At 41.5% G+C, this 22,031-nt stretch overlaps 1 protein-coding gene across 4 annotated transcripts in view; it reads right to left on the bottom strand.

Annotated features, from left to right (window-relative positions):
* XPO1 (exportin 1) overlaps window positions 1–22,031 on the bottom strand; it is a 66,344-nt gene that overhangs the window by 15,037 nt on the left and 29,276 nt on the right. For all 4 annotated transcript variants that reach the window (XM_063301039.1, XM_063301047.1, XM_063301061.1 and 1 more), the window contains 11 exons: window positions 21,683–21,731; window positions 21,480–21,599; window positions 21,238–21,366; window positions 16,617–16,775; window positions 14,199–14,396; window positions 10,353–10,491; window positions 9,608–9,789; window positions 8,486–8,642; window positions 8,037–8,200; window positions 7,638–7,772; window positions 552–735 (listed from right to left, as the gene is read on the bottom strand). In XM_063301039.1, coding sequence (XP_063157109.1) covers window positions 552–735; window positions 7,638–7,772; window positions 8,037–8,200; window positions 8,486–8,642; window positions 9,608–9,789; window positions 10,353–10,491; window positions 14,199–14,396; window positions 16,617–16,775; window positions 21,238–21,366; window positions 21,480–21,599; window positions 21,683–21,731 — 1,616 coding nt within the window. The remainder of the gene's footprint in view (window positions 1–551; window positions 736–7,637; window positions 7,773–8,036; window positions 8,201–8,485; window positions 8,643–9,607; window positions 9,790–10,352; window positions 10,492–14,198; window positions 14,397–16,616; window positions 16,776–21,237; window positions 21,367–21,479; window positions 21,600–21,682; window positions 21,732–22,031) is intronic.

The raw sequence follows: 22,031 nt of genomic DNA, 5'->3' as shown, positions 1-22,031 counted from the left end.
AATCTTAAACTTAAATTCAATTAAATTTTATTTTGGCTCCACTCATAATTTTTTTGGAATGAGGCCTAAGGATGTTGCTAAGTACAGGGGAAAAAAAAAGTTGCTTTTCCTTTTTTATGCTCAAATGAGCTTGGGTGCCTTCAAACTTAAGCCACAGTTTGCATCAAACAGTTAATGAATTTAGGAAAGCTGAATGTTCATTAAACATTTGTGAAAGCGTATGTTTTGCCAAAGGAATCCATAGTAATAATACTGTTAGCCGCCCAGAGTCGCTGGTTTGAGATGGGCAGCTATATAAATTAAATGAATGAATAAACAAATAAATAAATAAACTGAGACTAAAGTACTGCTTTCAACAAAGAAATTATACTGCTGTGTCTTTAAGTTACCAAGTTATGATTTTCTATTTAATACTTATCTTTACATTACAGTGCTCCCTGCGTGAAGCTACTGAGGTTCTGAAACAACAGTTCATCATCTGATGTGACCATATTCGTGTCAATAAAGTTTATCCATTCATCACACATCAATCAGATCGTAGTCATTCTTACCATTTGCTTGAATAGCTGCAGAAATGTTTTCACTTAGGCACTTATACACATTCAGCATATCTAAGTAGATTCTTCCAAGCTGAATCACAAATGGATGCCCAACAGCTTTACATGCCCTCACATTAGTTTTCAGGATACTCCCCAACTGCTTAACTGTTTCAGAGTCTTTAAGAATATCAACATTCTGGTAAACAAAAATTTGTACATTTAGCAAGCAAAGCAGTCCTTCATTGAATACTGTAATGCTGTGGTTCAGTACTCCCTCAAAATGTATGGAAATAGCTTAATAAATACTTTTCATATTTAGCAACTTAGCAGGTTATTTCCATACATTTGAGAGAGTATAAATTTTGTTTACAATTGAAACATAAATAATTGGATAATTGAGCACAGTCACATAACAAATTTTTAGAAAGATATAGGTCCAAGATCGCCACAGTAGACAAATGATCAGGAACTTGAACAAAAGTTCTGTACAGTTTGACCTTTTGATGAATTATTTTGGTTAGTCAAGTTTTAGGCTAAAACAAAACCCAGAGGGCTTCCTGAATGATTTTATACTCTGGCTTATGTCACTCTTTCTCTTCCCCCTTCTGCATGACCTTTGTGTTATTCCTTATTACAGTGGCCTCAGCAGCTCCCAGCATAACATATCCCACTACTCTGTTCTCCAATTCTCCTTTAGTTCTGGTTGTCCTTGAAGAAAAGGAGAAGGGGAGTGGGCAGGCCCTTTATGGAATGCATGGGGCCTCCCTGACAACACAACTGTCATCCTCAATGTTTCATCTTCCATTGCTTCCTCCAGGACTATTATTTATTTATTTATTTTTCAAATTTCTATCACCGCCCATCTCCCCCCAAAAGGGAGGACTCTGGGCGGTTTACAATAAAATTAACCATTTAAAACCATCCACATATAAATTACCAAACAAACAAGTAATAAAATAATAAATACAAATATAAAATCCAAGTGGCGGGGATTACATTCGATAGGAAGAACTCTACGACACCAGCTACCCCCAGGAAGAGCTGTTGCCCTTCCTGTCCCAGGCGAGGTGGCAGAACCAGGTCTTCAAATCCTTCTGGAAGGTCGGGAGAGAAGGGGCCTGCCTCACCTCTGGGAGCATTATGCTCCAAAGGGTGGGCGCCACTGCAGAGAAGGCTTGCCTTCTGAACCCCGCCAAGTGGAACTCCATTGCTGACAGGACCTGTGGCACGCCCTCTCTGCACGACCGGGTTAGGTGGGTTGATGTTATGGGGATAAGACAGTCCCTCAGGTAGCCTGGCCCCATGCCATGTAGAGCTTTCAAGATAATAACCAACACCTTGAATTGGATCCAGAAGCAAACTAGCACCCAGTGCAGCTTGCGCAGCAGTGGTGTCACATGTGCTGATATTGGAGCACTCATAACTGCCTGCGCGGCTGCATTCTGGACCAGCTGAAGCTTCCGGATACTCTTCAAGAGTAGCCCCATGTAGAGCGCATTGCAATAGTCTATGTGGGAGATGACCAGGGCATGAGTGACTGTCCGGAGGGCATCCCGATCCAGGAAAGGGCGTAACTGGCGCACAACGTGAACCTGTGCAAAGGCCCTCCTGGCCATGACTGCCACTTGCTCTTCAAGCAGGAGTCATGAGTCCAGGAGGACCCCCAGGTTCTGCACCAGTTCTGAATGGGGCAGTGCCCCCCCATCCAGAACTAAAGATGATAACTTCCCGGATACCGAGGTGCCATCAACCCATAGCCATTCCGTTACTAGGGTTCAGCTGAAGCCTGTTGTTCCCCATCCAGACCCTCACAGCCCCAGGTACCGAGAAAGGGCAGTCACAGCGTCACCTGGGATGGAGATGTATAGTTGAGTATCATCAGCATACTAACGATACCTCAACCCATGGTGACGTATGACCTCATCCAGTGGCTTCATGTAGATGTTAAATAGGAGAGGAGAGAGCACTGAACCCTGTGGGACCCCACACAGAAGAGGATCGGATCTCTCGTCTCCTATTACCAGTGATTGGGACCAGCCCTGGAGGAAAGAGGTGAACCAGTGCAGAACCACGCCGCCCACCCCCAACTCCCTGAGCTGCCCCCAAAGGATACCATGGTTGATGGTATTGAAAGCCACTGAGGGGTCAAGAAAAGCCAGGATGGATGCACTCCCTCCATCCTGCTCCCGCCAGAGATCATCCATAAGCGCAACCAATGCAGTGTCTGTCCCATATCCTGTCCTGAAACCGGACTGAAAGAGGTCTAGATAATCTGTTTCATCCAGAATCCTCTGGAGTTGCAACACCACCAGTTTCTCAACCACCTTCCCTGAAAAGGGAAGGTGGGAGACAGGAGGAAAATTGTCCAACTGAGTAGGGTCCAGTCATGGTCTCTTGAGGAAGGGGTTCACCAGCGCCTCCTTAAAGGCAGCCGGAACCACCACCTCTCTCAAGGATGTATTAACCATTGCCTGGTGTCATGAGCACCGATGGTGAGCAGGAGGGGGCCCCTATTCAGGGGGAAAACGCATGCATAGCAGCGAGAAATTGAGCAGTCATTCAAAGAGACACAGAACAGACCTGCCTTGACTTTTGGGGTTTATCTGTATGGGTTTTCTCATGCTTCTTCAGTTTGTTAGGATTTTCTATCTAATGTAGCAGTAATAAAACTAGAGACTTATTCCTCGTCTCAGCGTGGTTCCTGCCTGTTAGGACACCTGGACCCAACCACATGTCACCTCCCGGGCTGCCTTCACCAGAGAAGAGGGGCATAGGTCTAGATAACATGTGGTGGCATTCACAGTCTGGAGGATCCTGTCCGCTTCCTCAGGCCCAAAAGGATCAAAGTGTTCCCAGTTGACAGGGTAAATACGTTCCCTCAGCATCTCCTAAAACTGTGCCCCATGCTTAGAGTCAAACTTGGAACAAATCTGAGCAATTTTATCCTGCAGATGCTCAGAAAACTCCTCCACACGGCCCTGTAGGTGGGCATCTGAGCCCCCCTTACCTAAAAGAGATTGAGTAATTTTTAATAGGGCTGTCGGGCAGCATTCTGCGGACACAATAAGAGCAGAGAAACATTGACATTTAGCTGCTCTTATTGCCACAAGGTAGACCCTAATAGTGGCTCTAGCTTGTGTTCAGTCAGATTCGGACTTGGTCCTCCTCCAGCAGTGCTCTAGGCTTCTCTTAACCCTCTTCAAAACCTGCAGCTCCTCCATAAACCACAGGGAGTGTTGGGTAGAATGGGGCAAGAGAGGCTGCGCAAGCGCGATCCTTCCAAGGCCCTGGCCGCTTCCCTATTCCAGGCTGTGGCCAGGACCTCCGCTGGACCGTGCAGCAGATTCTTGGGTATAACCCCCAGCTCCTTCTGAAACCCTACCGGGTCCATCAGTCGCTGGGGGCAGACCAATCGAATGGGTCCAGCCTCCCTGTGGAGGGGGGCAGCACAAGAGAATCTCAAAGCCACCAGGGCATGATCTGATCATGACAGATCTAAGTCTCCCCTCAGATCATACTACCACTGCTCCGACAAGAAAACCAACTCTGGAGTGAGGCCACTGTGTCAAGTTGGGTCCAGAATAATCTGGGACAGGCCCACGGCTGCCATGGTAGCCATGATCTCCCAAGCCGCCTCTGAGGCATGCCCCAGGGATGGCAGGTTGAAGTCCCCCAAAACCATATGCCCGGGGAACTCCACTGCCAGCCCTGGGATGGCCTCTAGCAGCTCAGGCAGGGAGGTTGCCACGCAGCAGGGAGGCTGGTACAGTAGCAACACTCCCAAATGTTCTCAGGAACCCAGCTTGAAAAACAGGGTCTCACAACCGGCCACTAGAGGTTCTTGGATGACAACCGCCTCTCCTCCTCCCCTGCTCTGGTGTTGCAGCTGATGCCACAGTTGAAACCTGGCTGGGTACATTCCTGAAAGGGCTATCCCCCCCCTTTCTGGGCTCAGCCAGGTCTTGGTGATACACGCCAAGTCTGCCCCCTCCTCTGTGACCAAATCACATATGAGGGGGGCCTTGTTGTTAACTGACCTGACGTTAAGCAGCAGCAGCCGGAGACCAGGGCCCTCGAGGATCTGCTGTCCAGGGCCTGGGTATGAACCCAGAGGGCCGGAACATGCCACTGGTAACAAACACCGGGGGCGTCTTCCCTGAAGATGCTATTATAGCATCGTAAGGACATGCCACGGGCAAGAAAACCTCTGTCTTTGCTCTTCCCTGCTCTAATCTTCCTCTGAAACAATGAAACAAAACAGCATTTTGGTTTGAACCTGTTGGGTCTGATGAAACGGACCAGGGCCCTTAGGACTGTGAGCTCAGCCACCTGCTTTTTAGATCCATGGCCCTCTTGGCTTGCTAAGGTGGCCAGGGGGTGTTGTGTGAGGTGTTCTAGCAGTGGTAAATTCTTCTTGGAGTGAGGGGGCTGTTCCATTACCTCTTAAGGAACCCTTGGTTTGGCCCCTCCTCAACAAGCCATTGCTGGACCCCAATATACTGGACAATTTTCGTCCAGTATCGAACATCCCTTTTCTGGGGAAGGTAGTTAAGAAAGGTGGTTGTGCAACAGCTTCAGAGGACCCAGGATGAAGCAGATTATCTGGATCCTTTTCAGTCATGATTCAGACCTGGGTATGGGATGGAAACAGCATTGGTCATACTTTTGGATGATCTCTCGTGTCAGTAGGATGGGGAGTGGGCATCCATCCTCACCCTATTTGACCACTTGGTGGCTTTCAATACTATCGACCATGGTATCCTAGATCTACTCAGGATTGAGGGTGGGTGGCACGGTGGCGTGCTTGTTCGCCTGCTTTCTCCGGAGTCAATTCCAATTGGTGGTGATTGGGAGGCGGAGTTCCCCCCCTCAGCCAAATGCACAGAAAAAACCTATCTGAAGACTCCCTCAAAACGTATGGAAATAGCTTAATAAATATTTTCCATATTTAGCAACTTAGTAGGTTATTTCCATACATCTGAGAGACTATACATTTTGTTTACAATTGAAACAAATAATTGGATAATTGAGCTATGTGGGCTGCTGCAGAGCTCCTATTCAACATCTACATGAGGCTGCTGGGTCAGCTCATCCCTTGCCATGGGATGAAGTATTGTGGTGGATTTTGGTGGTGCTGCTGGTTCTCAGGAAAAAGAGAGAACATTCCAAGGAGGTGGAGGAGATAAGCAGAGGCACAGTCCAGGAGGCAATGGTGGGAAAACAAAGAGGTTCAGAACAGCCCCCCGCTAGAGCTCCCCTGGGTTATTTCCCCTTATGTGAGGTAAATAGCTTTAGTCTGGCAAGATTCTGTCTATATGGTGTAAGCAAATAAAAAACTGAAGTCTGATTGGATTGATTCTCTGTTGTTGTTGGGCTGGGCCTGACAAGTATAATCAGTACGCTGATGTTACCCAATTATACATCTCTGCCCCTGGCGAATTGAGCAATGCTGTGGACATCTTATCCCAGTGCCCAGAGGCTGTGAGGGTCTGGATGGGGAGCAGCAGGCTTCAACTGAACCCTAGCAAGACTGAGTGGGTTTGGGCTTTGTGGCCTGCTGGTTCTAGGGCTACACCATCTTTGGTGCTGGATAGAGTTGCACTGCCCCAAACAAACCCCACACGCAATCTGGGGGTTCTCCTACTCATAATTCCTGCTCAAAGAGCAGATGGCAGCTATGGCTAGGAGGGCCTTTGTTCAACTTTGTGTTGTGCGTCAGTTGCGCCTGTTCCTAGACTGAGGGGCTCTACTCATGGTCACTCATGCCCTAGTCACCTCCCAGTCGGATTACTGTAAAGCACTCTACATGGGCTGCCCTTGAAGCTGGTGCAAAATGCAGTGATGTGGCCAGTTATGTGTGTTTCTAGAAGAACATGTTACACCTCTGCTCCACAAGCTGCATTGGTTGCCAGTCTGTTTCTGGGACTAATTCAAGGTGCTGGTTTTGATCTTTGAAGACCTTCATGGCATGTGTCCAGGTTACCTGAAGGACCACCTCTCCCTGATTACATCTGCCTGTCCCACTAGATCCAGCAGAGAGGGCATGCTGCAGGTCCCATTGGCTAGGGAGCTTCACTTGGCAGGTCCTAGGTGGTGGGCCTTTTCTGTTGCATCATTCTATGCAACATTCTTCCCCAAGAAGTGAGGTTGGTTTCATTCCTTTTAACTTTCAAGAAGCCCCTCAAGACCTGGTTGTTTCATCAGGCCCGGGGACCCCAATGGACTGGTGAAATATTGAGATGGCTGCAGTGTAATTAACACCTGCTCTTCGTTTAATATTTTTAATTTTTGTGCCTTTTATAATTTTAAAGTTTTTAATAGTAATATTAATACTTGTTTGTATATATTGTTTTTATGTTTGCTGTATACCACCCAGAGTTACTTGTTTATGAGATGGGCAGCCATAGAAATATGACAAATAAAAAAAATAAATATTTGGAGTGAAACAGTCCTATTTCATTCTGTACACTGACAAAAATTGATGACACATGTATTTTAACAGAGAGATGAACTACACAAAACTAGTTACAGGTAGTCCTCGACTTACGACCATTCATTTAATGACCATTCAAAGTTACAATGGCGCTGAAAAAAGCAACTTACAACTGGTCCTCATACTTATGACTGTCACAGCATCCCCCCATGGTCACTTAACTGGGCGTCTGACAACCAGCATGTATTTATGACAGTTGCAGAGTCCTGGGTCACATGATCGCCATTTGCGACCTTCCCAGCTGACTCCCGACAAGCAAAATCAATGGGGAACCATGTGATTCACTTAACGACCTCAGCAGAAAAGGCTGTAAAATCAAGCACGATTCATTTAACAACTGCATCGCTTAGCGATGGAGATTCCTGTCCCAACTGTGGTCTTAAGTCGAGGACTACCTGTATTTATTTTATGGAATAGTTCATGTTTCAATTCTGCACATTCCTAAATAATAATAAAACAACTCCCATAAAAATACTTGCTGTTAACCAAGTTTTTCTTGAAAGCAAACCACATGCCAAAACACACTCAACTTAAATTTCATTAGAAATCAACATTTTCTGAAACTATTATCATGCTTGCAAGGAGTATATATCATGAACCCTTACCTTTGTAGCCTGCTGAATTATGCTGTCCCATACTTGATTAGGGAGTAACATGTATTTTTCTATCAAATGCTCTTGTACCGTCTGGTCAGTTTGAGCACCAATCATGTATCCAACTGCTTCATAAAAAGTATGCACCTAATTGAACAAAAGGCATACTAAAATACGTAACTGAATACCTTTGGAACTGATAACAATTTAACTAAATTGGCTAAACTATACGTTTCAAATCTTAAGTGTCTTTCCAAACTGTTTTAAAATCTTTACATTTCTATAAATGCAATTTACTGTTCAATATAAGCAAAAGGACTCTTTCAAGATTTTAAAAGAAACTTATTAATGCTCATGCTTTTGCACATTCCCCTATTTTAGATATTTTTGTAATATATAACTGATAATTACCTGTTGTGGCTGAAGATCACAAATAATTGTGTTAATATTGTTCAGGATCTCATCAATGAATGGCATTACCTCTCCAACCTGGACTTGAACGAAGTGCCTTCGACATTTTTGCGCTATTTTTATAAAAGTATCACAAGCCATGTCCTGGACACCGTCATGAGTTTCTAAAGAGAAGAATTAGAAACAGTTGCTGATACAAGGAGCTTTTTATGCACTGTGAAACCATTTCTCAGTTGTTTACACTATATACTGAGTTTGTTCAGACTGATAAAGGAAAAGCACACAGTAGTAAGTTTATTTCTTCTTTTCTGAAAACTTAATATTTTAAATAGTAATAGTCCTAAAAAACCCACCTATTAATATATTTAATAGAAAAGCAGTAACCATTACTGTTTTTTAACAATGTCATTTATTATTACACAGTCCAAATGAAATTCCAGGTAAGTTACCATGCATAAATTCAAACAGCTTGTTGACCACAGTCTTCAGAAATTTCCAGTGGGCTCTCAAAAATCTTGGATATTGTCCTACTATGTACATTATATTTGATGCAATAATAGCTTTATTATCTTTTCCTCGCTTTTGCTCACAGAGTCCAAGAAGATCCTACAGAAACACAAGTTTCATAACAAGTTCCATTTTTGTTTATGATAAAAACTTATATAAAGCAGCATTATAAAAAGAGTAAGAAATAAATAAGGTAAAATAAGTGAAATAAAAAATACACCTGTTAAAACACACCAGTAAAACACTGCTGTAAACAAATCCAACTCAACCTAATAAGTATACCAGCTTTAGCATAAAGAGCTGTTTAAATAAATATGTTTTTGCTTCCTGGAAGAACAACAGAAAGAGCATAAGTTCTTTCATAAGCCTGACAGAACTTCCAAAGACTAAGAGCAGTCATCAAAATGACTCTCCCTACTGTTGTGTTCCTATCAAATGGGCTGGCCTGCTTGAACAGTTTAACAGAGAATATGCTCCTTCAAGCAGCCTGTGTTTGAGTAATGAATTAACACCAAATGAAGGAAATTTTTGAAGACTCTGTATCCTACACAGCCACTCCTTGTTTAGTGGTTACCTCGTTTAGTGGCCATTCGTAAATAAGATGGTAATAATAATTCTTTTAAAAATTCCAACCAACGTGCGCACTTACAGCCAAATTTCTGTGCCTGATAACAACACATGCTGGACTGAGAGTAACGCTGGTGTTGCTGCATGACAGAACATTATCTAAAGGAGACGGCAGCAACCAGTGATCTCTGCAGCATCTCTCTCAGTCATATGGTTTGCTTAGTGACCATTTCACTTCTAATTTAGGGAATGAATTGTTATCGCTAAATGAGGAGAGGATGTATTTTGACTTGAAGGTATTCAAGGTGCTGTTAATAGTTCAATATGTTAATAGTGACTTCCATGAAATCACCGTTTTCAGGATTTAAGCCTTATCAGAATTTCAATCTCTCTTGATACAGCTGAGTATTTGCAAAACTGTTTTATTATGCTGATTTTCTTTCTACAAAAGATAAACTTCCCTAAGAAGCTAGTAATTCCTGACTGCACTGCCATACCTTTATTACTGTTACAAGGAACCTCTTCTCATCTTCTTCATGCATTGCTCCACTTATTGAACCTATAGCCCAACAGAGGGTGTTGAGATTTTTCCATGACCATTCAGTACCATTTACTTGATTGTGAAGCTTCTCTGTCATTATTCGTTCAGTATCTGCATAATCCAGATGGGTAAGATAAACTGGAAGAAATAATTTAAATAAGTGGAGATTACCAGGAATTCAGAATATTCTCTCCACTCATATTTAACAAAGTGCTACAGTGAATTGGATGAATTACAATTATAAATTTGTATTATTTTATGTGGCAGTCATCCCAAGTCTGTGGAACACATATTCAATATAGTGGCAGTTGTGATTTGCTAATGTTTTCAGAGTTGAAGGAGACCAATGCAAAACATAACCAATTACCTTAATAAAAATTATAAGAAGCACCTGCAACTAAAACTTCAACTACAGAATCATGGTAAAAAAAAATCTCCTTATGAAAAGTTAGAATGGTATCAACTTATGCATTGCCTTTTCTTGTGGCTGTCAGGGGAAAAACAATTTATCCCTTTCCATAAATTGAAGTAAGTGGAAGAATTTGTGTTACTAAATTAAGAATTAATTTTAGCTCTTAATTAATCACTCCCTTCCCCAATAACTCTTACTTCAGTAGTATAAATTCCCACATTTCAGTTTTGGGGAAAGTTTTTCTTAACAAAGCAGAATGAAAGGTAATAATAACGCAAATATAATTTACCTAGTGTTTCCCTCATGTTCTTGTACAAGTTGATAGAGTCTGTATCTTTCATAAATTCTCGAACAACTTCCCCTTGATCATTTTCTACAACAAGTACTTCTTCTGGTTTTGCCATGCGGCTAACCATCAATAATCGCACCTATATTTTTTTTAAAAAAATCATAACATGTAAGTAATCTTTTCACATCACTATTTAACTGATAGGCCAGATGAGGCAGAGATCAACTAACTGCTGAGAGTTTACTGTTGATTATTGCAGTATACAAAACTTGAAAACCAAATTACAAACTTGATGTGCATTTACAAAGTGCTGATACTGTTCTTTATTATAAACAAAACTTTTTTGTAGTAATAGTGATAAAAGAAAGTTCTTGCTAGGAAAAACAACCCAAAACCTCATGTGCTGTGGCACGAAACTCATACAGCTGGAATCCATAACATTTACCAGTGTATGTCCATGACATGTGGCTATCACCCTTACAACCCCATCAGGTTCTCTTTCCCACCTCACCTTTAAAAATTTTTATTTTATTTTATTTATTTCAAACATTTATATGGCTACCCAACTACAAAAACAAAGACTCTGAGCCATATACAGAATCATGAAATAAAAATACAAAGATAAACAACACTAAAGCAAACTAAAATTAAATGACTTGCAGGACTAAATATATTATATCTCTTCAATTGGGAATTCTACTCATCTTGTCCCAACCCCAACTGTACACTGAATCCAAGTGAAATAGCGAATCACCATCCAGAGTCAAAGATAAAATCTCTCCAGTTCCTGGACCTCTATGGCCAGAAACCCACTGCTACTAGATCACAATAGGGTTGAGCCAAAGCCTGTTCTTTCCTAAGCAGAAACCCGAAGCCTCCGTACACCAGGACAGAATCGTGACAATTTAATTTGGGCAGCTGGGGCAGAGGTATACAACTGCGTATCACTAGCAAACTGATAATACTGCATCCCATGCTGGCAGATGACTTCCCCAGTGGTTTCATACAAATGTTAAAAAAAGAGAAGGGAAAACCCTAGGGCACCACACAAAGGAGAGGTCTAGGACTAGGTTGCTCCCTGCCTCCACCATTACCGACTTGAACCAGCCCTGGAGGAAGAAGAACCACCACAAAACCCCCACTCTGTACCCTCTAAGCTGGTCGAGAAGGATACCATGGTTGATGGTATGGAAAGCTGGTGAGAGGTTGACCACACCCCCCATCCTGCCACAGGTCATCAACAAGCACAACCAAAGCTGTCTTGTATTGAATCCTGGTCTGAAACCTGAACCAAAGGGGGTAGATAATTTGCTTCCTCCAGGACGCTTTCGAGCTATAGGACAACCCACGTTTTCAAAAACGTTCCCCAAGAACAGAAAGCTGAAGACTGGATGAAAATTGTCCAGATCTGTGAGATCCAGTGATGATTTCTTAAGGTGAGGAGGACCACCACCTCTTTCAGAACTGGTAGGAGCATCCCCCCTCTCAAGGAAGCATTCATCACTGCATGGATCCCCCCACACACCCCTTCCCTGGAGAAGCTTGACCAGCCAGAAGGAGCATAGAGGAGCAAAACATGGATGGCCACATCCACAGGACCAAGAATCCTGTTGGAGGCTTCCAATGGGAAATGGCGGACTGAGCAGCTGTGCCTGCGGGCTTAGCTGACAACATGGCAACGTTTTTTGGGCTCAGGCAGGTTCTCCTGAAGCCCAGAAATGCTTTCTGAATAAAGGAAAACACCTGAAATCACTTCATCCGTACTATGGATGGCTGCTTGCAGCCAGAAGATTGCAAACAGCATTTCGTGTTTGACTGGTAAGAGCTAGTTGGGAGGCAGGGCCGTCATCACTTTCCAAACTGTGCTGTAGCCTTAAATAGACACTAAGACCAGCCACCCCATTTCTAGATCACCAAATTTGCATTTTTTTAAAGTATATGTACCCCAAGAGAGGCTTTCTACAAGGAGAAGCTGGCTCTCTTGGTGCTTATCATTATTTTTCGGATTACTTCTTAAAAAAAAATTTTTTTTTTTAAGTTTTGGGTTTTGTTCTCCTTCCAAATATAAAGGAGGATTGAGAGTAAACTATTGTCTTCCTGTTACTATTTTTGTATTAAATTTGAAGATAGTAGCATTCTTCTACATGCTGAATCGGACTTTTGCTGGTTAAGCTCCTAGGGGGTACCATAATCTACTGCGTGAGACATGGAGATCTTAAACAGACTTTTTCTGACTTTTATCAAGCTTTTATGCAAGATATTTGGGACATTGTGGAAAATATGGGATTTAAAATGTGCCATCAGGTTGGGAATGTGGTAGATGAAACTGAGGAATTTAAGAGCGATAGAAAGGTTTTTTTAAAGACTGAGATTCGGATTTTTTTCAAGATGCTGGATGAAGATTGGATAGTGGACTTGGAGAAATCTACGGGAGAGAATGATCTGCAAGCCAGAAGTAAAATTGATCTTCTGGTGGAATGCCATGAAAAGAACCTGGAATCTTTAAGGGGGTCAATTGGGCTGTTTGATTCTTTCAAGAGAAAAGCTCTGTGCACATTGTGGGCATATGTAAATGCTCTGGTTTATTCTGAAGTGGGATAAGGGTTAAAGAATGTCTGTTTGGTTTGCTTTAAGGGTTTGACTGTCATTTGCCTTTAAAGATTTGGATTACGATTATTAAGGTTAAACGTGTTTCTTTGGATGGTTTTAAGGATTTGATTTAAGGTTAAATCAAATTGTTTTTTCGGTATATTAAGATTATTAAAACTGTTGTATTATCAAGTATAATAGCAGACAATCTATGTGCTTTTTAATTTCTTATTTTAGTAAACAGAAATGTATAGAATAGATGTAGGAAGGGAATAATTAAATATGTGTTATCTTTTGGAGGGGAGAAAGATGTTTAGGAGGTTTATGTGAATTTTTAAAATTTTAATATAAGGGGAGGAGTAACTGTACTTAGTGATTTTTATTATGTGCCCAAGTGGAATGATTTATAGAAATAATGTGGTGTTTTGGCTTAATATAGAGTGAGAGATTGATTATGGAAATTTTTGTATATCCTTGCTGTTTAAAGTCAAAAGCCACATCTTTTTGTAAATTTGAAAAAAAATTATCCTGTGTTTTTGTACCTTTTTAGTTCTTTTTTCCTTCTTTGTAGTTTTTACTCTTCTCTTGAAACTTAATAAAATTTATTAAAAATAAAAAAGGATCAAGAATCCTGTCCACTTCCTTGTGATCAACAGATAGATTGATAACATCACAGTCACCTGATAGGGCGTGCCCAGCTGGAGCAAATCTGAGAGATTTTATCCACAATATGTTGAGAATAGTCTTCATAGTGACCCTACAGGTACTCCCCAGCCCCTTCTGACCTCTGAACAGGGCCAATGGCCGACACTCAGAGGTTGCAGTAAGAGTGAAAAGAAGACATGTTTCATCACTCTTATTTCCACATGGTAGGCCCTAGTGGAGGCACTTACCTGTGCCCAGCCAGATTCACTACTAGCTTTCCTCCAGACGTTCTCTAGGCATCTCTTCTGCTGCTTCACTCTCCGGAGGTCCTCTGTAAACCAGGGGACACACCGGGTCTGTGCACAACAAAAGTCCGCATATATGCAATCCAATCTAAAGTCATTGGCGCCTCATTCCAAGCAATGATCAAGGCCTTAGATGAACTTTGTATCAGAGCCTCAGTGACAATCCCATGTGCTCTCTGAAACCCAACTGGGTCCAGTAGATGCCTGGGGTAGACCAATCAAATAACCCCAATCCCCTGCATAGGGGTACTGCAGTGAACTCTTACATACGTACAGAAAGTATAAGCAAACTGGAGATTACTATTACCTTAGACAGAACAGGCAAATAAAGTTGTCTCCTGGGGGGAACATCAAAATGCTGACTGCCCGATAGCAATGGAGAAGCTGATGTTGAAAATGGACTCTCTCTGTATAATTCAGCAGCCAGATGATTCCAATACTCTAGACAAATCTTGAAGATTTCAGTTTCTTCCACTTCGGATACCAGCAACATGTAATGGAGAGCCTAATATAAATTTATTTTGGAGCTTAATTAATAAAATATTTATAAAGAATTGCTCAAGGATTATTTTTAAAATATACCTAAAATGATTAAATATTTGGGAACCTACTCTGAAATTGTACCTGTACCCTCTGCAAAAAGAAAACCAAAAAGTTGTTGAAACTGAGAACACTAAAGTCTCATAGAATTCCAACATTTTTAATCTTTGTTTTGTCATCTAAGTTATTGCATGAGATTGCATAATGCCATGGATGAAGCAAGTGGATAGGAAAGGCAGTTTCTGCTCTAATCTATCTGTATTTACTTTTCCAGAAACCTGCACCAACCACAAAAGGAGTTAATGGTTTATCAACACTGACCACTAATAGCAACAGAAAAAAAAGAACACGGGGCATGTTTGGGTGAGGCGCTTTATAAATCAGGGTAGGCGGATTCGATCAATCAATCAAGTTATTTATGTATAAGCTGCCCAATCACCAAAGTGCATCTAGATAATGTACAACATTAAATGAATGCAATTTAAAACAACAGACAGGAAAAAATAACAGTAATACAAGCAATATGAAACCATGTTGGGGAAACAAATCAATCTGCCCCAGGTCCTGTGCAGATTTTGTGAAGAATGCTATTTCCAGAATGGAGAGGCAGCCACAGAGAAGGTTCATCTCTGAAGTCCCATAACATGGCATCACTTAGTTGGAGAATGGCAGTCTTGTAAGTTTCTAGGCCCTGAGCCATGAAGAGCTTTATAGGTAGTAGCTAACACCTTGAACTGCACCCAGAAGCCAGCAGATAACCAGAGTTCAGAGCCTGCATATGACTGCAGTGGGATGTAAATGTGATATATAAATAAAATAAATTATGTGGTATGCTCTTCACTATTTGTGCCACTTCATTTTGGACTAAGCTCTGGCTTCCAAGTGGTCTTCAAGAGCAACCCCATGTAGGATAGTCCAAGCGAGAGGTGATTAAGGCTAGAGTGACATGAGAAGGGCTTCCTGATTGTGCACCAGATGAATCTATGCAAACACTCTCACTCTTCTAGTCACCATTTGCTTGTTGAGTAAAAGCTTGCAGGAGGACCCCCAAATCATGCACAAAATCTGTCTAGGAAAGTGCAGTTCCATCAATAAAGATGGAGAATCCCCAGAAATATAAGGTGCTTGAATGAAAATTATTTGGTCTTGTCAGCATTAAACTGATTCCTCCCCATCCAGAATCTAACAGCCACCAGCAATGGGACAGAACAGCAGCATCACCTAGTTGGCCAGAGGTCAAGACACATAACTGGCAACATCTGCATCTTGATATCTGACCTCATGCTATCAGATGACCTCACCTAATGGCCTCATGCGGATATTCAATAGAAGTAGGGAACGTGTGGATCCCTGAAACTACACAAAGCAAGAGCCTTAGGCTCAACTGCCCCCTCTACCAACACCATCTGGAACTGTCCCTAGAAAAAAGGGTAGCACAGTGCCTCCCACTCCCAGGGATGGTCCAATAGGATTCCATGACTGATAGTATCAAAACCAGAGAAATCAGACATGACTAGGAGAGTCACACCTCCCTTATCCTGGTCCAACAAGAAACATCCCCAAACATGTCACCAGCTGCATATAGCCCCATCAGCTTCCAATTTGCAGTCCCAGATTTTGCCTCTAAAATTTGACAGCAACATGGCTTTTGTGTAATTTTCATATCTTTTCCTACAAACTGCTGAATTCTTATAATGTGAGGTTAAATGATGTTTTCACCTTTCACCCCCCCTCCAAACCACAAAAGAACAGTCCAACATTTTGACCCTACTCACATGTCAGCGTTACTTCATCATGCCCCCTGAAACACTCAAGAGACCAAAATGCTTAAAAAAAGAAAAAGGCAATAGCCAGGTTTTTTTTTTAAGTTTCTTAAAATTTCTTATGCAGCAGTTATAGTATCTGCACTGATCAGGCAGAACATAAATAGCTGGACTGGAACAATTGACAAGTTGACAGAGGAATATTTGAGGCATAGATTTATGAGGTTTCCTAATTTAAGTTAGACTGCTGTCATGGTTGACTCCAAGCTCCCAATGTACTTTTAACCAAACCAATGAGATACAGAGAACACAATCTAAAATGGAATAGAAATAAGTAAACTGATCTAATTAACAAAGCAAGTCTTGATATTTGTCCTCCAAATCTTCAATTTGACACAGATGTGACTAAACAAGGAACTTACTTCCATTAACGTTTCTCTCAGATTTAAACGTTTTTCTATAAGTTGACCGTGTTCTTTTAAAAAGGTACAGAGAAACAAGCTGAGATTCTGAATGAAATTCTGTTCATCATCTTTTCCATTGGAGTATGCTAGTCGAATATTGGTGTTCAAAGGAAGCATCTAAGAAAGTAAAATATAATTATAATCTTGAACAGGAAGTCCTGCCAATAATCGTTTCTATTTTTTGTATCTGACATTATAAAGTATACATAAACAATGATTTTACATTGTATTTATTCCCTGGAGCAGCCTTTCTCAACCTTTTATCTTGGAGGAATCCCTGAAATGATTTTCTGGTCTCAGTGTACCCTTATATAAAATTTGCAAAAAACATAGAAGCTTTACAATACTTCACTTCTAATCCACAATCCACATTTTACAATGTTTACAACAATAACAGCAGGCTAGTGACTGAGTTTCAGAGCATTAAAATTTGAGTGCTAGCATTGCATGGTGCATGAAGTTCAAAAAATGATGTCTTTTTTTTTTTTTTAATAATGATCTCCCATGGAACTCCAGTTGAGAAAGGCTGCCCTAGAGTTATAAGATACTTCCTATGCAACTTGCATCTGAGAAACTTATGAATAGTCTCATCCGTACATAAGACTAGACTTCCATGCTATATTTAGAATAGCTTGTTCTCAAATAATCCAAATAAGTTAACTTCTCTGGTTAACCAAGTGCCAGTATCAAAACAAAACAACCAAAACTCTTTCACACTTATTGTTACAAAGCTTCACTTAAATATTCTGATTTACTTTTCTTTGGATTGAAGCCATAAATAGTTCAGCTCAGAGGAATGGAATTTCAGTCCACTTGCAAGTCCCACATATATTTTCAGCTGAATGTGGCATACTATTCAGAAATATAGCAATACGGCTGACTTTGAACAGAGTAACTGTTCAGATGTACTCTTTATACTCTAACTTGTATTACTGAAACCTGGGTGAACAAGGATGTTCTTCCATTGGAAATCTGTTTACCTGGTTTTTGAGATTCACACTAGATGCAGTTCTTAGGAGGGCAGCTGTTATAATCTGGGAGACTCAAGATGTGCTACTCCACAGATAATTGGAAGTAAACTGGGCTGGGCCAGAGAGGGCAGTTGGGTTTGCTGCTTATGCACTACTCTCCCTACTGTACAATACGATCCCTGAGCTTGCTTAACCTAATTTTGTGATGGTGGAGTTTCCCCAGATAGCAGCATTGGGGGACTTAAACCTACCTTTCTTCAGCAAGGGGTCTAGAATGGCTCAGGAATTTATGGCTGCCATCAAAACCATGGACCTGACACAGGAAAGACCACACACTATGCTATGAAATTTTATGGCATGACTCCCCCTCTGCAGCAGAAAAGTACCTGTTAGATCAGTCTGCTGAAGACACCTTATGGATCTTGTGGTTTTTCAGGGGGCTTTTGGGGAATTTGGTGGGCATTTTGGCTGAGATTCTGGGTGCCCACTGGAATAAACGGGTCTCCAAAAGTGCTGGACTGGATTGTGCTGCAGGGGCATCTCCTTGTTTGAAGACTCATTGCAGCCCACTGGCTTACTGAGTAGCTTAGGAAGAGGAAGTGGCAGAAATGCCTAGAAAGTCACTGGAGGAAGACCCATCTTCAGTCTAATCAGACTCTAGTACAAGCTTATGTTGGCGCATATACATACAGGGGCGATTTGAGCAGCAAAAAGGAATATTTTGCTACCGTTATAGCACTGGCTTAATGCTGCCCTTTGGCCCTTTTAAGGTGACTCCTTCCCTTCTACAGAAGGATATTCATCAAGACCATTTGAAGAATCACTGTGAAGAACTCTTGCAGCATTTGGCAGACAAAACCACTCAGGTTTGAAAGGAGCTGGACTCCAGCTGGACAGCACCCATAGAGATGACTGGGGTCTTGCCTTAGGTGGGGTTATTTTGAGTCTGTGAGTCCCAAGAAAGTGGATGGGACCCTCGTGGTTAAGGCCTTCCATGAGCTGGCAGGAGATTGCATCTAATCAGTAATCAATGCTTCTTTAAATGAGGGATGTTTCTGTCACCACTGATGCAAGCTGTAATGAGCCCCCTGCTCAAAAAGCCTTTGCTCAGTCTGTTCTGGACAACTTTCGACCTATCAGCAACCTTCCTTTTAGAGAAATTAGTCCCTTCAACTGCAAAGAACTCAAAAGGAAACAGATTATTTAGACTCCTGGCACTCAGGTTTCAGGTCATGAGACATCAAAGAAACTATACTGGTCATGTTTGATGATGACCTGTGGAGAGACCAGGATTGAGGAGGCACAACCCTCCTGGTCCTCTTGATGGCTTTTGATACCATCTACCATGGTATCCTTCTGGACTGTCTCCAAGTGACTAGGGTGAGGGGCACTATTCTGCTGTAGTTCTGCTTCCTCCTGACAGGGCAGTTCCGATCAGTTGTGGAGAGATCTGCCCAGATAGCCCTACTCTGTGGAATGCCTCTGGGACCTCTACTTTCTTTACGCCTTTTTAACATCTATATGAAATTCCTGAGGATGCCATTGGTTAGGAAAGGGTCCAATATTATCAATATGCTGATGACATCCAGTTATGCATCTTAACCCTTGGCCAAATGGGTAATCCAGCTGGACAGCAGCCTTAGAGATGACTGGGGTCTTGCCTTTAAGTGGGATTATTTTGAGTCTGTGAGTCCCAAGAAAGTGGATGTGCTTTCTCTGCAGCAGCGCCTGCCCTTTGGAACATTCTTCCCCCAGAGGTGAGATAGGCCCCTTTGCTCTTGGACGTCCGCAAGCAATTGAAAACCCGGTTTTGCCATCTTGCCTGGGGTAGGAAGGAGAGCGGTCACTCTTGGGGATGGCTAGCTCCCTAGAAGGGCCCTGTTTTACTTGCAGATTCATTGAGAACTTTTAGCCATCTGGTTTTTATCTTACTTGTATTTTATTGTGTATTTATATTTATTGTATAGTTTTATATTGTACTGTTTTAATTTAGTTTTTGTTGTAAACAGCCCAGAGTCCCTCCTTGGGGGGAGATGGGTGGTCATAATTTGATAAATAAAATAAATTCAGTGGAAGTGATGACCCAGGGCCTGGTAGCTGTCAGTGTCTGGTGAGGGAAGAACAGACTCAGACTGAATCTTTCCAAGATGAGTAGCTTAGGGTCCATGGGTCAAATAATTCCAGGATAGCTTCATATTTGGCAGGGCTGTACTCCCCTGCTCAGAGTACACAATCTGGGTGCCCTCCTGGACTCACAGGTCCTACTCAAGAAATAGGTGGCAGTTGTGGCCAAGAGGGCTTTTGCACAGCTACATCATGTGTGCCAGCTATGACTATTCCTGGATTGAGAAGCCCTGCTTACAGTTACTCATGCCTTAGTCACCTTCCACTTGGACTGCTGCAATGCACTATATGGAAAGTTGTCCTTAAAGAACATTTAGAAGCTACAGCTGATGCAGAATATGGTGTTCTAGGCAGTGATGGATGTGTCCCAATAAGCTTAGGTAGCCTCCTTACTTCAGTACCTCCATCGGTTGCCAGCTGGCTTCTGAGTGCAATTCAAGGTGCTGGTTATCACCTAAGGCCTGATATGGTTCCAGATTTGGTTATCTGAGGGACTGCCTCCCCCTGTATTCATCTGGCCATACAAGCAAGTAAAAAAGGGGCAACTTCCACCTCCCCGTCCCAGTCCCATCCCTATGGTATTGTTGCCTGGCAGTGGGCGTTTTCAGTAGCCTTTTTGCTCTTTGGAACTCCCTCCTGGCAGAGATTCAATCAGCTCTGTCCCTCTTAGGTTTTAGTAAAATTGTAAACCCTTTCTCTACTTGCACAGGAAGTGGGTGTTCTAATTGGGACTGGGGTTCACAGGCACATGGCATTTCTATTTTTCGGTTTTTATCTTCTTTGATTTTTATATTTATATTTATATTTATATATATGTATGTGTATGTATGTATATATATTTTATCTTCTTTGATTTTTATATTTATATTTATATTTATGTGTGTGTGTGTGTGTGTGTATATATATATATATTTGGGGGATCATTATTTTATATGTTGTCAGGGTTAGCCACCCAGAGCCTTCGGGAGTGAATGGCATGCAAACAAAGTGAATAAATAAACTAAGTCTGCATGCACCAACACAAATGAATTTCTGATTATTTAACTAAAATGACATAATGCTCTTATGTTTCAGTTAACTGATCATCCTGTAGAATCTTCAGGAAATACTTGCTAGCTATGAAGGTTTGGTTTATGAATAGCACCTGCAACAGCCCAAAGCAGAACCATGACTAAAAGGGGTCCCCGAAGAACAAAATCACAGGACAGGGACATTTGCTTCTCTTCTATCCAAGCAGATGGTCTGGGACACTTTGTAAAACCTCAAGCCCATACAGGAAATCAAAGTGTTGTACAGTTATTAATGGGTAATTTGTGTATTAATCCTTTTGCAGTTTCTGGTAAGAAAAGGCTTCTGGTGAAAAAGTGCTTTTAGAGAAGCCAAGAGCAGCTTGTTCAATGTGAGGAGGACAAATACAAGGAAACAAACTTGCTACCCATTTAACGAGCAAATAAAAAGATCACATAGTTGAATGTTAAAGTTACCTGTTTCAACTGCATCATGGTTAAAGTAAAGAGTGTGACGAATTGTTCCTCATACTGACTGACACTGACACCAGCAATTTCTGTCAGGCACTTCAAAGAGACATTTCGGAACATAGGAACATTTAAAAACTACAGAAGAAGAAAAAACAACAACTAAGTGCAACAAATATCTTGCTTATTAGGTACACTCTAGATCTAATTTTTGCTCTCAGTAAATTAATCCATGCATAGCAAATACTCACTTTGTATATTAATGTACTGATTAATTTGGTCTCAAAAATATAGCCCAGTGGAATCCAGTTGAGAAATCGAAGCAAAGTTTCCAATGTTGCATGAACAAGAGGAGCATTTTGAGAGTTTTCCTGTTAATAAAATGATATATAAGCAAATCCACCTATACTGTGAAGTGGTACCTTTTAAACAACAATTATATTATTAAACTTACCATCACAAATTGACACAGCTGAAATATCTGTGAGAATTCATTGCACATGCTAGTAGCAAGAGAAAATAATCACATTTAGTATTATGCAGTTTATCTACCGCCTTAATCCTAACAAACTCTAGGTGGTTTATAAATACTAATGCATTAAACCAAATATAAGCTACATTCATGTGAAAAACTAAGTACACCCCACGAACAGTATTTTTCTTTTTTAATGTATGTGGACATACTAATATTTTATCTTTATTCAAACAGTGTATAACACTAATACTAATCAGTCCCCCAAAGCCTTTTTGGAATAATGAAGTTTTTATAAGCATCCAGAAGCTCATGAATGGGAGCCATCTTC

The sequence above is a fragment of the Candoia aspera genome, chromosome 1, assembly GCF_035149785.1.
Source record: "Candoia aspera isolate rCanAsp1 chromosome 1, rCanAsp1.hap2, whole genome shotgun sequence".
NCBI classification, from domain to species: domain Eukaryota; kingdom Metazoa; phylum Chordata; class Lepidosauria; order Squamata; family Boidae; genus Candoia; species Candoia aspera.
This window is presented reverse-complemented; position numbering and strand designations above follow the sequence as displayed.